At 28.8% G+C, this 15,340-nt stretch overlaps 1 protein-coding gene across 1 annotated transcript in view; it reads right to left on the bottom strand.

Annotated features, from left to right (window-relative positions):
- Positions 1–2,627: 2,627 nt before the first annotated feature.
- The window catches only part of LOC107453190 (uncharacterized), a 17,272-nt gene continuing 4,559 nt past the window's right edge, over positions 2,628–15,340 (bottom strand). Inside the window, exons 3-7 of the mRNA XM_043056670.2 lie at positions 14,595–14,676; positions 12,783–13,130; positions 10,163–10,363; positions 5,436–5,529; positions 2,628–2,803 (exon numbers count right to left, since the gene is read on the bottom strand). Coding sequence (XP_042912604.1) covers positions 2,770–2,803; positions 5,436–5,529; positions 10,163–10,363; positions 12,783–13,130; positions 14,595–14,676 — 759 coding nt within the window. The 3' untranslated portion in view covers positions 2,628–2,769. The remainder of the gene's footprint in view (positions 2,804–5,435; positions 5,530–10,162; positions 10,364–12,782; positions 13,131–14,594; positions 14,677–15,340) is intronic.

Here is a 15,340-nt window from a genome sequence, read left to right as displayed (position 1 = left end):
GCTATTTTCCTACCATAATCCTTTTTTTTTAAATTTGCTACCTAAGACTCTAACATTTGACTAATTATTACATTTAAAAGTATATCAAAGTTTTGCCATTCTGCCAGAATAATCAGTGAATTTTTGAATGATAAGTAACAGGAATATTCCATTTGTCGACAGAAGTTTTTCACTTCCATACCAGTCCCTATTTCCCTTTTTTCAATTATTTTGGAATTAAATCATAATTGAAAATAACATGTTTTACCTTAAATTTTTCACAATTTATTTTCTTTTACAGTATAAAATTCAAACCTAAGAATGCATTTAATTTTTCACTCTGAAGAATTTATTAAACAAAAAGAAGAAGAAAAAACGGATTTTAAAAAAAAAAGTAAGATTAGAACGGAATTAGTAAAGAAGAGTCGTTTAACTTCTAAATTTAATTGGTTATTGTTTCGATCAGTACTAAGTGGATCAATGGCTGCATCTTTTCTAACTTCAAGTTTCCTATCATCTTCTTGAAATGATTTAATTTCCACCGATTCTATGTTTCGAACCAACACGAAAAACACAAAACGGTACTGAACACTAAACTTTACTTATTCATGTTAACTTTCTCCCAATTATTCACGGTTTGAATCTGGCGGGAAAGTAGCAAGTATAATTTTACTTCAGTTTACGTTTTCACGGTGCTTAAATATAAAGTCTGCTTATTCCATAACAATTTTCTCATTATTCTTCTTAAGGATATTCTCAAATCGGAAAAAATGATAAAAATGCCAATTTCTCTTCAAATTTATATTCCAACGGCGCAATCTTCAATATCGTTGATCGTTAATTTCTTATCTCGTTGGAAACGATTCTACAAACAATGATAATTAAGCATTAATCAGTTATTCAAAGAATTTTGAAACGTACTATAATCTGACAATTTTTAAGCTATTTTTTTTTATAGTTCTAACGCATTTTGTTTCCTCCTTTTCACAACTATTGAGTTTTTCTTTCGTGAACTCTCGTTATTTTTATTTTGGATGAGGTTTTTTAATCAATCTTTGATTGCTCGTGTACGCAATTTTATTTTTTAATGTTGAGCTTGTTCAGAAATTTTTAATGGAAAAAAAAGTGTATTTTAGAAATAAAATCTCATAAAATATTTTTAAATATTTTGCTTTTATAATTTAAATTAGTTTTCATCTAAAATCAACATTAGGGAATTATGTTGATTTTTGTGGAGTTTGGAATGAAGTTTAACACATTCCGTTGTAATGAAAATATATTTAGGAAATACATAAGATTCTTTTAAACAAACAGTGCTTACGTAATAATTTCTTTTTAGGGTTTACATAGCTGCCAAACCGCAAGTACTAGCTTCCCTACATAATTAACGGGATAACCAAACAACAATTGAAGGAAAATATAATTTGTTTAATTTTGCCCGCATTTACACACTGCATTTCACAATTAATAAAACTTATGCAAATCATTCAAGTTGTTTGTATGTAGTGGTGGACTAAATCATTTTAAATTAAATTCATTAAATAAACAGTAAAATGTATAAACAAGAAATTTACTACCACTTTAAATATTATGATCCCGTAGATAGGACCAATGAGTTGTATTTATTTATCAAACTAAGACAAGTTCGCTTCTAGCTCAGTATATTATAATAGTTAATCACCTTTATATTCATCTACAACTGTAACACTAAAACTATATTAAAAATAATACAAGGAAAAAAAATATTTTAAAGAGAAGAAGGAAAATTATTAATCAATAAAATGTTTTTAAAAGTATAAGAAACACCTAAAAAAACGGAATAACTACGGAAAAGATCGAATCTCGTCCTTAGCTTACACGATTATATCCGCAAAGAGAGTACTATCTAATAATGTATAAATATAGCGAAAGAGAACTATTAATCAATAGCATACTATTGATAAAAAAAAAAGATAATTACAATCGAATGATCACTACAATAGTATACTATTTCGTAGATATGTTGAGTTTAGTCTGTATTAATACAATTTAGAAGGCACTTTTTATTGCCGGTATAATTGCGTGAGCTGATGACGAAATTATATATTTCCCTTATTTTGTTTTCCAACATTTTAGTTTTTTTTTTAAATTTTAAGAGTATTTTATTGATTAATAATGATTCTTCTTTTAATGTTGTTTTTGTGTTTTTACTTATTTTATTTACTTATTAGTTTCAATATAGATATAAACATATATGGGCAATTCCATGAAATTGTCAACTTCTAAGTGAAAATTTTTTTTAATGAATTGCATACTTTAATTTTAAAAATATGTTCAAAAAAAGCCAAAGTCTACATATTACTGTTTAATTTTTGATAATTTTAAGTTTTTTGAATCTGGCAGCATTCTAAAGTAATCACATGGCTGACAAGTGAATTCTTCACATTTGTGCTCAAATTGTTTTCTTGAAAAATACTTATAAAATAAAAGAAATGTATCTTTCTTTTGCAATATTTTGATAAAAATATGCATNAATGTATAAACATATAAATATATATATTAAAAATTAATTTGTCAAAAATAAATTGTTAAAAAGGGAAAAAAATATACTTTTTGCCATGTATTATTTTATATGAACTAAAAAAATATTTTAGTATTGCATTAAATTCTTTATTATCTTTCATAGTTGTTATCATCAAAATTTATTAATCTACACAGACTGTTATATTTAAAACAACATAAAGTTTTCATACAGTATAAGGATGTTTATTAATTCTACGTGATGTTCAGATGCATTAAATGAAGATGCTCTCACTTCATTGCAATCAGGACACTCTTCCTCAAACTGAAAAACCGAAAAGTGCAAATTGGTATTAATTAGTAAGGTATTAAAGCTATATATAAGGTGACAAAATCTCAAAACATTTGTGACCACCATTTAACAAGAGAGGAGTTATTTGTTAAAAAGGTGTATATATAAAAGATAGACATGGTAAAATTACAGACATATGAAAAAAAAGGGGGAGAAGAAAAATAAGAATAAAATATAAAAGAATAACAAACAACTGGGGAAAAGAAAAGGATAAAATTTGTTTAAGAAATCCGTAAAATAAAAGATATAATCTTTTCATCAGCCCACACGATTATATCAGCAAAAAAGAGTTCTTTCTGATATTGTATCAATACAGCCGAATCAAAATATATTAATACAATAATGTGAGGAGCACTCAAAATTTTTTTACAAAAATTACAACAAATAAAACAGAACACAATAAGTAAAAATAACACGTAAAGACAGAAAATAAAAGAAGAAAAAAGAAAAAACAGAATAAAACAAAATCTATAAAGCGAGTAGCGAATTCAAATGTACTTACATGAACGGGAAATTTTTCAAGAACGATTTAAAAATATTTTCGCAACAAGATTGCTAGATTGCAAAACATGAAAGCAAAAGAGCAAATTGAGCAAACTAGAGGAGTTTTGTTTCAAAGTCCCGTTCTTACGGCATTGCTGAAGTGCGCTTAATTTGTTAGTTACCAAGGTTGGGCCCGAAATGGATGTGCGCAAGGTAATATTATGCTGGATAATTTGAAGAAATTGACCATAAATAATTTTAGAAAATAAGTATTTATTTAAAAAAAAATATAAAATAAACGCTCAATTTGCGCTTTTGTTTTCATATTTTGCAATCTGGCAATCTTGTTATGAAAATATTTTTAAAATCATTCTTGAAAAATTTCCCGCTCATGTAAGAGCATTTGAACTCACTACTCGCTTTATAGATTTTGTTTTATTCTGTTTTTTCTTTTTATTTTATATCATTTTCTGTTTTTACGTGCTATTTTTACTTTTTGTTTTCTATTTTACTTGGTGTAATTTATGTAAAAAAAATTTTTTTGAGTGCTCCTCACACTATTGTATTAATATATTTTGCTTTGGCAAAATTGATACAATGTCAGAAAGCACTCTTTTTGTCCGATATAATCGTGTGGGCTGATGAAAAGATTATATCTTTTATCTTCCGCATTTTTAAAAAATCTTTTATCCTTTTTTCTCCTCCTGTTGTTTGTTATTTTTTTAATTATTATTTTTCTTTTCCACCCTTTTTTTCATATGTCTGTAATTTTCCTTTTGTTTATCTTCATTTTGAACTTATATAATGAGTTCTGCTTACTTGCAGCGTATGCGCAATAAATGAAACCTATTGTTTTGCTTACATTTTTTCGTGTTTTTTTGTATTTACTTATCTTGTTGTACATATATATATATATATATATATATATATATTGAAAATCAAATCTTCTTATGGAACTATTCAAAGAACTTAAACAAAAGGCTGATTCCCTTCACCTGTCAAATCAAAATTCTCAAATTAAAAATTTTTTTAAACTGCTGGGCAGTCGATTTCTGCACTTTCTATAAAATAATTTATAGGTTTCCTGTTTCCTTACATTTTAAAAGCTTCAGAATAAGAGGGCTGGAGCAAAATGACGTTCTGCAAATGCTTTGGAATTATTTACGCGCGATGGATAAAAATCAACTGAATTGAATTTATGGAACCAAAAATCGCATTTGATAAACTACCACTTTAATATATATATTTGGTGTCTGGTGCAAGTTGGCAACTCTGTATATTTTATTCTTGAATAAATAAGTGTTATAGTGTACAATCCTATGTAAATGATAAGTATCATTAAAGCGATTTTTTTCCTTAGCTATCGCATTGTTATTTTCGATTTTTGATTATATTCAAGTGTGAAAAATTATAGCTGTATAAAATGGAACGCCGCTCGAATTATCTCGAGTGTGCACAGTTTGGCCTGTTCAGCCTGCTCAAATTAACTCGAGCGCACAAGTTAAGGGCTTAAAATAAATGTAATGAATTTTCAGGATTTCAGCCACATCTGAAAAATCATTTCGCACAATATTTAGAGGGTATAGCTTTGGAGCACCCCAGTTTAACGATATTTTGATGTTATTGTTTTCAAAATGGACAACATTTTTTCGCAAACACATGTTGATTTAAATCTACAACTGTATATGTGAGCAAAATCATGCAAATTATGAAAATTGCTTGTTGGTATAAAACTAGTACAGCTGAAGAAAATTATTTTATAACGGCTTTTCAGTTTAATAACGTGCTAGAGATCAATAATATGAGTAAGAGAACGATTTTTACTTATTTTAGCGAAGTTTTAATAAAAAAAATTATTATTTCAAATTTTTTCAATTTTTTTTCAAAATTTAGCATTTTTCTAGAAATTCTTAAGTGTTAATTGCTAAAACTGCCATGNAAATTTTACTAAAGTTTGAATTAACATAGTTTTTTTACATGTCAAAGTTCAAAAACTGCGAAATCCTGCACAAAGTAGCCCCGAATGACGGTAATTGCTAAAACTGCCATGTCGAACAGTAACATGGTGTGGGTTGGCCATCAATTTCTTAAATATAAATAACATATATATTATGATCTATACCTTTTATACGTTATTGCAGACAAGGCGACTCCAGCAAGAACTATGAGAAAAGTAGCTCCCAGAAAGAAAACAAAAATAAAGACCAGCGTCTGATCTGTAAAAAAATAAAAAAACAGAACAGTTAGATAATTTGTTTTTAATTTCGAATGGCACATTAAAGACAAAGGAATATCAAAAATATAACAATAGATCTATAAATGAGAGCAAAGAGTCCAGTAGTGTTCCCAGATTGCTCTCCTAGATTGCTATCTAAACAATAGAGACAAGGCCATCTTCGCGGAGTTTACACAAGGTATAAAACGGATCAATTACCGCGACATAGATATTTATTCAGAATATAGTGTCCATATATCAGTAGAAACATGGTGACAGATTTCATCTATGGTCACTGAGGTACATTAAGAATCTGTTTAAGCGAAGGTTTAGCTAAATTGCGTTTCTTTTTTTTTTGTTCTTCGATGAAAGAATCCCTGAAGATATTCTTTATTAGACATTTGACATTATTAAAAGGAAGTATGGAATTTGATCTCTGATTATTCAGCATGATGCTATTGCTCGTGATTATCAAAATTTACCACGATTCATGCAAGCATTTTTATCATCAATAATAATAAGTCAATTTCTTCCGTTCCCTTCAAATATTTTCTCCGATAACCTATAAAGTTAATCATTTTTTTTTTCAAAAGTTCTTCACGGAAGCATTGAAATTTTTTTTTAACAACTATTAGGATTAGTTGCTAAAATTTCCTCTTGTAGACTCTCCTGCTCCTCCTCTATCTGAAATCAACCGCACGGTTTTGTAAGAGTGCAAGAGTGGTCTCTTATCACACCGCAACAATAAAAAGTAAGCCAGTTGAAAACTAAACCAGTAAACAAGTAAGCCAGTAAACAACTAAAACTGATCACTTTTCTTAAAGTTGTTTTTTGCGAATAACATACTGTTTTTATAACTGTTGCGAGCTTACAACTGTTAGTCATGACTGTTAGGCCAAGTTTAGCCTATCTAAAACCTTCGCTGTCTACGCTTATTTTAAAAATGGCACAAAATGTCAATATGGAGAAAAGTCATAGTTTTGTGGAAATAAAAAGCGTTTATAGTCTAATTTTTAAAGATATAAAAACGTACTTAAGTTCAGCATTACATAGGCTCATAATAATTTGCAAAAACTGATAATACGGCAGTAATTTTGATAATTTCCATCAAGGATGAAAAGTATCACCAAATTTTCGATTTTTAAAGAGAAAGTTTAATAACTTTTAAAAAATTTAAATTGTTTGTCTGTTCTAAAGTCCAGATAATTCTTCACAGCAAGATTGTATAGTTTAAGATCATTGCATTACGTCAAATGTAACACACTTAAATTATGACTCTGTATATTTTCCTCAGCTACATAGCTACGAATTAAGAACATATCAACATTTATTATTATCTATATATCAACATTTTTATCCTGTATTCTGCTGCACTGCCATTGTTCTGCATGGATTATAACCAAGATAACTTGGCGTTATTTTGAAACTATAAAAAGATTAATTGTAGGATTTCTGTATCGATCTTTAGAAACTTACTGCTATATTTTTTAAATTTAATTTTCTAAGAACATAAATTCTTCGCTGGGAATTTCGGGAAAGAATGTTTTTCTTTTTATAGTGTTGCACTGCCATTGTTCTGCATAGATTATAGCTAAGATAACTTGGCGTTCTTTTGAAACTATAAAAAGAATAATTGTAGGATTTCTGCATCGATCTTTAGAAACTCACTGCTGTACTTTTTAAATTTAATTTTCTAAGAACATAAATTCTTCGTTGAGAATTTCGGAAAAGAATGTTTTTCTTTTTATAGTGCTGCACTGCCATAGTTCTGCATAGATTATAACTAAGATAACTAGGCGTTATTTTGAAACTATAAAAAGAATAATTGTAGGATTTCTGTATCGATCTTTAGAAACTCACTGCTATATTTTTTAAATTTAATTTTCTAAGAACATAAATTCTTCGCAGGGAATTTCGGAAAAGAATGTTTTTCTTTTTATAGTGCAGCACTGTCATTGTTCTGCATAGATTATAACTAAGATAACTTATCGTTCTCTTGAAACTATAAAAAGATTAATTGTAGGATTTCTGTATCGATCTTTAGAAACTCACTACTGTACTTTTTAAATTTAATTCTCTAAGAACATAAATTCTTCGTAGAGAATTTCGGAAAAGAATGTTTTTTTTAGAGAAGAAAGGTAAATAAGTGGGTAGCCGAATATTTTTTTAGAAATTTCGCTACCAGTCTTATAGTTTAAGCAGGTGAGCTTACTATTAAGTAATACAAAATACGGTCAAAACCAAATAAATTCATACCAAGCACGTCTCTAGAAAATTTTAAAAAAATGGTGAAATATCCATATAAAAACTTTTAAGTATATATGTTAGGAAGGCTATTATAGGTGTAAAACAATATTTAGGTTTTATAAAAAAACAGCTTATATGAATTATATAAGTTTACCAAAATGGTGACACTATATCCAATGACAAAATGTAATAAAATGTGAAGTAGGAAAAAATTAGCTATATGTTACCATTGAATATTTTGAATATTATTGAATTTAGTGTATTTATTTAACGACTTTCGACTCCTGGTTCAACAAATTTAGAATCCGATCAATTAGACGTTTATTTATTGTATTATTTAATGAAACATTATTTAATTTTTTAAACTTGAGTATTTGCACGTAGATTTTTAACAAAGTTTTATTTAGAATCTTAGGTAAAATTAGGGAGAAAATTACCCTGTAAGAGTTCTGAGGCTTGCACATTAAGACAACAGGTACAGTGCATAAAGTAAAAAGAAGCTGACTATCCTGAATAAATGTTAATCTAATGATTGGATCTTCACATTCTAAGACTAAATTTTAATGGTTAAAGGGGGTGACCTCAAATAATTTAATTAATTAGTGCAGGCGATATTTTAATGTACGAATTCAGATCCAAAAGCGTGCTTTCTCTGAATATATCTTTTCTCGACGGATTCGAATTTCTCACCCCACAAATATAGGGGATAACCGCAATCTATGAAATATAGTCCCAAGGCGCCGTTCAAAAAGTACGTACATCCCGAAGGGGAGGGGGAAGGGATTTGCTATTTTGTACGGTTTTGTGCGATGGGGAGGGGGGGAGGTATTAAACAAAGTACGTACATTATAAGCATACACCAAATTTAAATTTGACTTTTTCCTACCTATGTATAATACATATGTTTGTTCTTGTATTTTTTTAACACTGACTGTAGATAAATTGTATTGATTGTAGGAAATTACTATTCTGTTGATCAGATAAGATTGTTTTATTTACTGATTCAAAGATAAAGTTGAGTGTTATTGTTTAAATAATTTAAATGAATAAATTATTTTAAATAAATATTTAATTTTATTTAAAACATAATTATTTTAATTTTTTATGAAAGAGGGTAGACTAATAAAATTTACGTACTCTAAGGAGGGGATAGTAAGAGTTTATGTACGGTAATGTACGAAGGGAAGGGAGGGGGTTAAAAATTCTCCATTTTTGTGTAAGTACTTTTTGAACGGCCCCCAATAGTTTGGTCAAGAGAGTGGTCCAAAGTTTCGTCATCTTAATCTTAATTTTACTTTTTGCGTATTTCATCATACCTCCGAAATTCTTTAAACAAATTTTTAAAAAACTACAAACAATTATTAAATGTATTTACAGAAAGGTAATTCTACGAAAAATATAAAATTTAAAAATATTTTATTATTTTTAATAATTTAATTTAATAACAGTCAAGAAGATTTTGAATTATAAGGTATACAATTTTTTTCATCATTTTAAAGAATGTAATTTTACATCACAAAATACAAAATTTGATCGAAATCGGTCAAACAGAGTTCCAGAGAAATAGAATTTTTTTTTTTAGAAAAATAGGTACTTTTAAAATTCAATTTCTCAGGAACTATTTAACCGAATTTGCTTAAATTTGTTATATAAAATAACATTCTTTAGATAAATGTAAAAAAAAATTACCTTACAATACTAAATTTTGTGATTATTATAAAAAAATTTTTATAATCTATACATAATAATAAAAGCGGCTGTGTGTCTGTCTGTAATCACAATATATCGCCCCAGAAGCCTCGCCCAGGCACGAANTTTGTATTTTGTCAAAGAAAAGGATATTAAGAGATTCTCAAAGAAGAAGAAGGGCCCAAGAAACATCTGTGGAACGTCGAAGAAGGATGGAACATGACCGAATTTCGACAAGCAATTCTAGAGCCCAAGAAGTATCAGAGAAACGTCAAAGATTAGAAGAGGTTTTCACCTAATGATGATTTCGAAAGCAACTTTTGTATTATGCTTTTACAATTTCTGAGGCCTTTTTAAAAAAAAATTTAAAAAAATCAAGTCTCCACCTGATATTTATATTATAGGTTAGATTACCATAGGCCTTAGGTTACCATAGGCCTTATGTTACCATACCAAAGTTACATCTTCAAACATCCTCAAGAGCTATAACACATCTGCAACAGAACTGGATATGAAGACAAAATTGCAGGACAGGAACACTTTAATTGTCCACTAATTTTCAGATTTCCTGCTATGTTTTAAAAAGCTTTATTTGTGAAAACCGTTAGCGTGGCGGACAGCTGGCCGCCTTTAGCGGCTAGTACTTAATAAGAACGAGTATATTGTAATTATTTGTTCGATGTCATTAAATTGCTTACTTTTATTTGTTGGTTCAATAATCAAAGCCATTGTCGTGGGTTTTTCCTTTTTATCATCTTTGATGATGATCGATGTTCCAATGTTTTCTTTGTCACTCGTACTAATTGCTGAAGTACTTTGAGTTGAAATCTTGTTACTGGTAACTTGCTTTGAAGTGCTTGTTAATTGAAATGTGGATATCGATGGACTTTTACTCTCTTCTAAATGATAGAAAATAAGATATATTTCATTAAATTTTAATAAAAATGTAACTTTTCCTTAATTTAGCACGTTTCCGCACGATTTTAGTTTGACTATAGTACTTTGAAACACAGTTTTTTTTTCCGCTGCCGCTGGCAATTGAGCGTCAATTGCACATTTGGTAGGAAAAATTATCACATTTTCACTATGAAACCTGTTGAATCCTGTAACCGTCATTTGCTCAACACGACATTTCTTTCTCTTCCCAAATAAACAAAAAAGAGCAACGGAAAAAAAAAAATTGAAATGTTATCTGGAATGTTACATCTCTGTTTTTTATGTAATACCCCATTCACTTTTTAAGCAACCAGCAAACAATCCAAGAGAACTGTAGCAAAAGTATTTACAGTCCCTGGTCAAATTATTAGACAAAGGTCAAATTTTTAGAATCTATGTAAAAACTTAATTATCGATTAATATTATACAGCATTATTGCTTCTTCGCGGCTGAAACCGGTTTGCAGTTATTAACGCTCGTGTATCAGTTGGTTAACATTGCAAAAAAATATGTTAAAAATAAATACAAATAGGAAGCATATAAAAAATCTCCTGAATAAAAGCCTATTACATGTAAAATATAAAAATATTGCATATAAACTCGTGCAAAACATGTCATTTTTAGAACACTACAGTAAATCTAATAATTTGGTCTAAACATTATAATATACTAGTTTGATACCTGATATAATAAATATTCTATATTTATATAATATATCGTCAAATTTAAATTATATATCGTCTAATATAACCAATTGATACACGAACGTAAGCAAGTGCAAACCGGTTTCAGAGGCGTAACAACAATAAAGTTTTATAATATGGCCTGCTAATTAAGATTTTATATCGATCCTATAGTGCGTCTAATAATTTGGCCAGGGAGTGTGTATGTCCCTAGAGTCCTAAAATTTTACCAAAAGTATTCAAGTGATAGCAAACTACCCATCAAAGAAATTTGTGGTTATTCTAATTTTGCAATTATTAAGTTATTGAACAGTTTTTTGAAAGAATACTCATGAATCGGATTTCTACCGAATCAGATTTAATATGCTTAAGTATCATATTCTCTATTTGGTTGACATTTTTTTTTCAATTGTAGATTAATCTTTAATAATTTATTTATCTCATTCAATTATCATTCTTTACCTAATCATTAAATTTACTTCTCCAGTTATTTATTATTTTTAATTAATTATAGAATAAACATTAGTTATTTTTTTTTCAATTATTTCATTTAAAATTCTTAATTTAATTATTATCTGTTTTTAATTAATCTGTATGCCATGATCTAACCCTTTCCCTTGCAGCAAGCTCATACAGACGAGCTTAGTGGGTCGGTAGGATTGGGCACTCGGTGCGCAGGACCACATACCCGTCTTGTGAGAGGTCTGAGTCCTTCGTGCCTCCGGATTACTGAGGATGATGCGGTGACCAAACCACATTGTTTTTCAGAAAAAAATAGCTTAAAATCCTAGTGGTTTATATTATTGTGAAAAAATTAAGTGGGGCGGTTTTTTCAAGCCCGCTTTGAAATGATAGAAAAAAAAACTGTCAAACTGCCCGTTCAAAACTGTCAAAATCTCTTGAGTTCTTAGAAAAAAAATTAAAAAAATTAAGGATTAAATTATTTCATTGATACAAAGACATTAGTGTTTCGAAAATATATTAATCTAAATATATTAATCATAATATTAAACAAAATATATTAATCATGTAGGTAGTTATAATGAGCAGTTAGAAGTTAATTATACAATGAAGCCTTTCGGGAGCTACCACTCTCTGTTCCTCAGTAAAATGGTCGTTAATGGAGGTTGGTCGTTGTTAGAGGTTACCTCCATTCGCTTAAAAATTTTATCGAAGGAACACGATTTTTCGAAAACTACTTTAACTTCAATCAGTGTCATTTTCTTAGGTGTGAAATTCAATTAGGAATCTTCGAACTATTCCAAATAAGTAAACTTTTGGGGGGAGCGAGAGAGGTTTTAATGGTGTCGACTAAAGGTTTAAATGTTGTCTTCAACACAAATTCTTATGGAAATATTCCGTGCCTTCTAAAACTTGTCATAAATACTGAATACATTACGTAACGATGATGAATGATCGCTACAGAAGGGTGGTCTTTCTTGAAGGTTTTACTGTATCTAAAACTATGTCCCAGCAACATTTTTCAATAAGCTTAAGCTAGGATTATAATTTATAATGCGACCGCCAGTTAACGTCTAATTGCATACCTTTATTTTTCAAACATTTGCTTTTTACTGCATAACTAGCTGTTGCAAAAACCAGTTTAATAGAATTTGAGCAGCGTCTACAAAACTTTAAAACTGAATAAGCTCAAGAAATAAGTAACCAAAATAGATGTGCTATTACACGAATAACTTACTGCTAGTAGTTAGTTCTTCAAGAGAAGTTCCTTTAGTCGTGAAAGAAGGCTTTGTATTTTGATCTTCTCTGGTGAACATAGTCTTTCCAGTTTTCTCTTCGTCAATTGAACCAATAGTTGAAGTACTTTCTTTCGTAGACACAGTACTGGTAAAGAGATCCGGAGTACTTTCTGTCGTAGACAAAGTACTGGCAAAGAGATTCAGAGTACTTTCTGTTGTAGACAAAGTACTGGTAAAGAGATCCGGAGTACTTTCTGTCCTAGACAAAGTACTGGTAGAGGGATCAGGAGTACTTGTTGTATATTCAAAAGTAGTAGTGGTAGATGGACTTGTAATAGGCTTCATATCTAAATGAGATTAAACAAACCATTAGCGAATTTTTTCATGAAAATAAAAGGACATTTTTCTTCTTGGAGCGATTCAAACAACTCCAGCTTAAAATCAGCTTTTTTTAGGAAAAAAAACTGCGAGTTTTCATGATAAAGACTCGATTAAAGGAACTCCATTACCAAAAAGTAGTCATGTTTAAAAATTGTAGTCCATTCTCAAGACTTGTTGTAAATGAATCAAAGTATCGATATCCCCTTTTTAAAATTTGGAATCAGCTTTCAGTTAGTAACAATAAGTTATTAAATTTTCAAAATTAGTGTTATCTTTCGGAAACAAAAACCAGAAAGAATAAATTACATTTTCCTTGCACATGCAGAAATTGAATATCAAGCACTATGCCCTCAAAATCACACTTATCAGATAATAAAGTCAAATCAAAATACCTTCTAACGGTGGTTTCAATCAAGATAAAAGAATCCTAATTTTTTGGAAAGATAACCCATAAGATATTCAGAGTGTGGATTATTGGGAAAAATTTTTAAAATTATTTCATGAGGGTAATAAAAATTTTGCAAATTTTAATTTCAATTTTATTTTAGGAATTAAGTTGCACAGTTTATTTTCTAGATAAATTTACTTGTATCTTGATAAATCTAGTTAAATTTATTTTATTCAACATTTTTAAAAAAAAAGTTTTTAATTTTTCCCGGTCGCGACCACTTTATTTATTTGAAAGAAAGAACTATTCAAGTGGAATTTATAACCATTAACAAAATAACAATTGATTCATAAAAATTTGCCTTCCTAATGTCGTTTACTTTTAAAAAGCAAAGTGAAAGAAAGTTTCAAGTGACATTTTAGCAAATTGGTGCTTTAAAGTCAAAACGTTGCTCTTTTAAGTAAAGGGTAAAATAAAGATTAGCGTTCCTTTATTCCTATTGTAATAAAGGGAATAATTGAAGCAAGTTTCCTATTTTAAAAAAAAATACTAATCCTTTAACAATTAGTTGAGTTTTTGTGACTTAAAGATCCTACTATCAGTTCTATTATGCTATAAAAGAACAGGTTTTTGAGAACAGTTATAGGATTTTTGCTGACAAATGGACTTGTAACATTCTTCTACTCCAAAAATCTCTTCTACTCCAAAGATTGTCACTTAGGGTCATAAACTGTTGAGAAAAATGAATCCCTGTTGTTTAGTTCAATAAAGTTAAAATAAAACCTTTACTCGTGAAATCTCAATTTTTTTTCGAATATGTCTCTAAGAATGTTCTAACACTGGGTTTTATAAATGATTGTTTGAAAAAAACTAACATCTGTTCGAAGAAATAGCCATGCTTCTATAGCAGTGATAAGTGGCAGTAGCACTATGACAGGAAATAGGATCTTTCCGTTGTATATGTATGCGATATTTTAAATAAAAACCGTCATCCAAACTAAAATTTCAGTTTTATTAGAATATAAAAAATGTACTTTTTTACCTGAACATCTCCCATCCACGATCCTAACATCATCCACGACAACAATGGATCGAGTATAGCAAGAATAAGTAGCAAACTCTACCTGTAAAAAATAATTTTTATCAATATCCGAGTCTATAACTAGAGATTAATAATCCACGCAGATTAATAATTCATGTTTTCAAAATAACAACCATGGATTATTAATCTAAATGCTTGTTATTTAACATGATTGGTAATGCTTATAATTATTCAGTTGGAGCTAATATTCCCATTTTGATACATTTTTCAAAAATATAAACATTAGTGATTCTATTCCTTGTTAGATTATTAATCTTTCCTCGGATTATTGAATTTCTTTTAATATGGTTGGTGACGATCGTGTTAACTCAGTAGGTTCTGGTGTTCCCAATTCGAGATTTTACCCTTTTTAAATAGATAAAGATAAGTAATTTCATTTGTTAGCTTTTTCGATTATTGATCTCGGATCTTATTATCTAAAAAGAATAACACCTTAGAAATTATCAACGTAGTTTAAGCAATAATCCATTATTTTATTTTATCAGAAAGTACTTCTTAATAAATTACCTTTTATCGAAAAGTACCTTTTATGAAAAAATACCTTTTAGCAGCAAATTTTGGCGTAAACACTATTAAAGAAACTTCGAATTATTTTTTTTATTCGTTAATTTACAAAAAAAGTTCTTTTGAAATTTGTTCTATGTTTGAATAATATATATATATATATATATATATATAAATAATAG

The sequence above is a fragment of the Parasteatoda tepidariorum genome, chromosome 9 (genome assembly GCF_043381705.1).
Source record: "Parasteatoda tepidariorum isolate YZ-2023 chromosome 9, CAS_Ptep_4.0, whole genome shotgun sequence".
NCBI lineage: Eukaryota > Metazoa > Arthropoda > Arachnida > Araneae > Theridiidae > Parasteatoda > Parasteatoda tepidariorum.
This window is presented reverse-complemented; position numbering and strand designations above follow the sequence as displayed.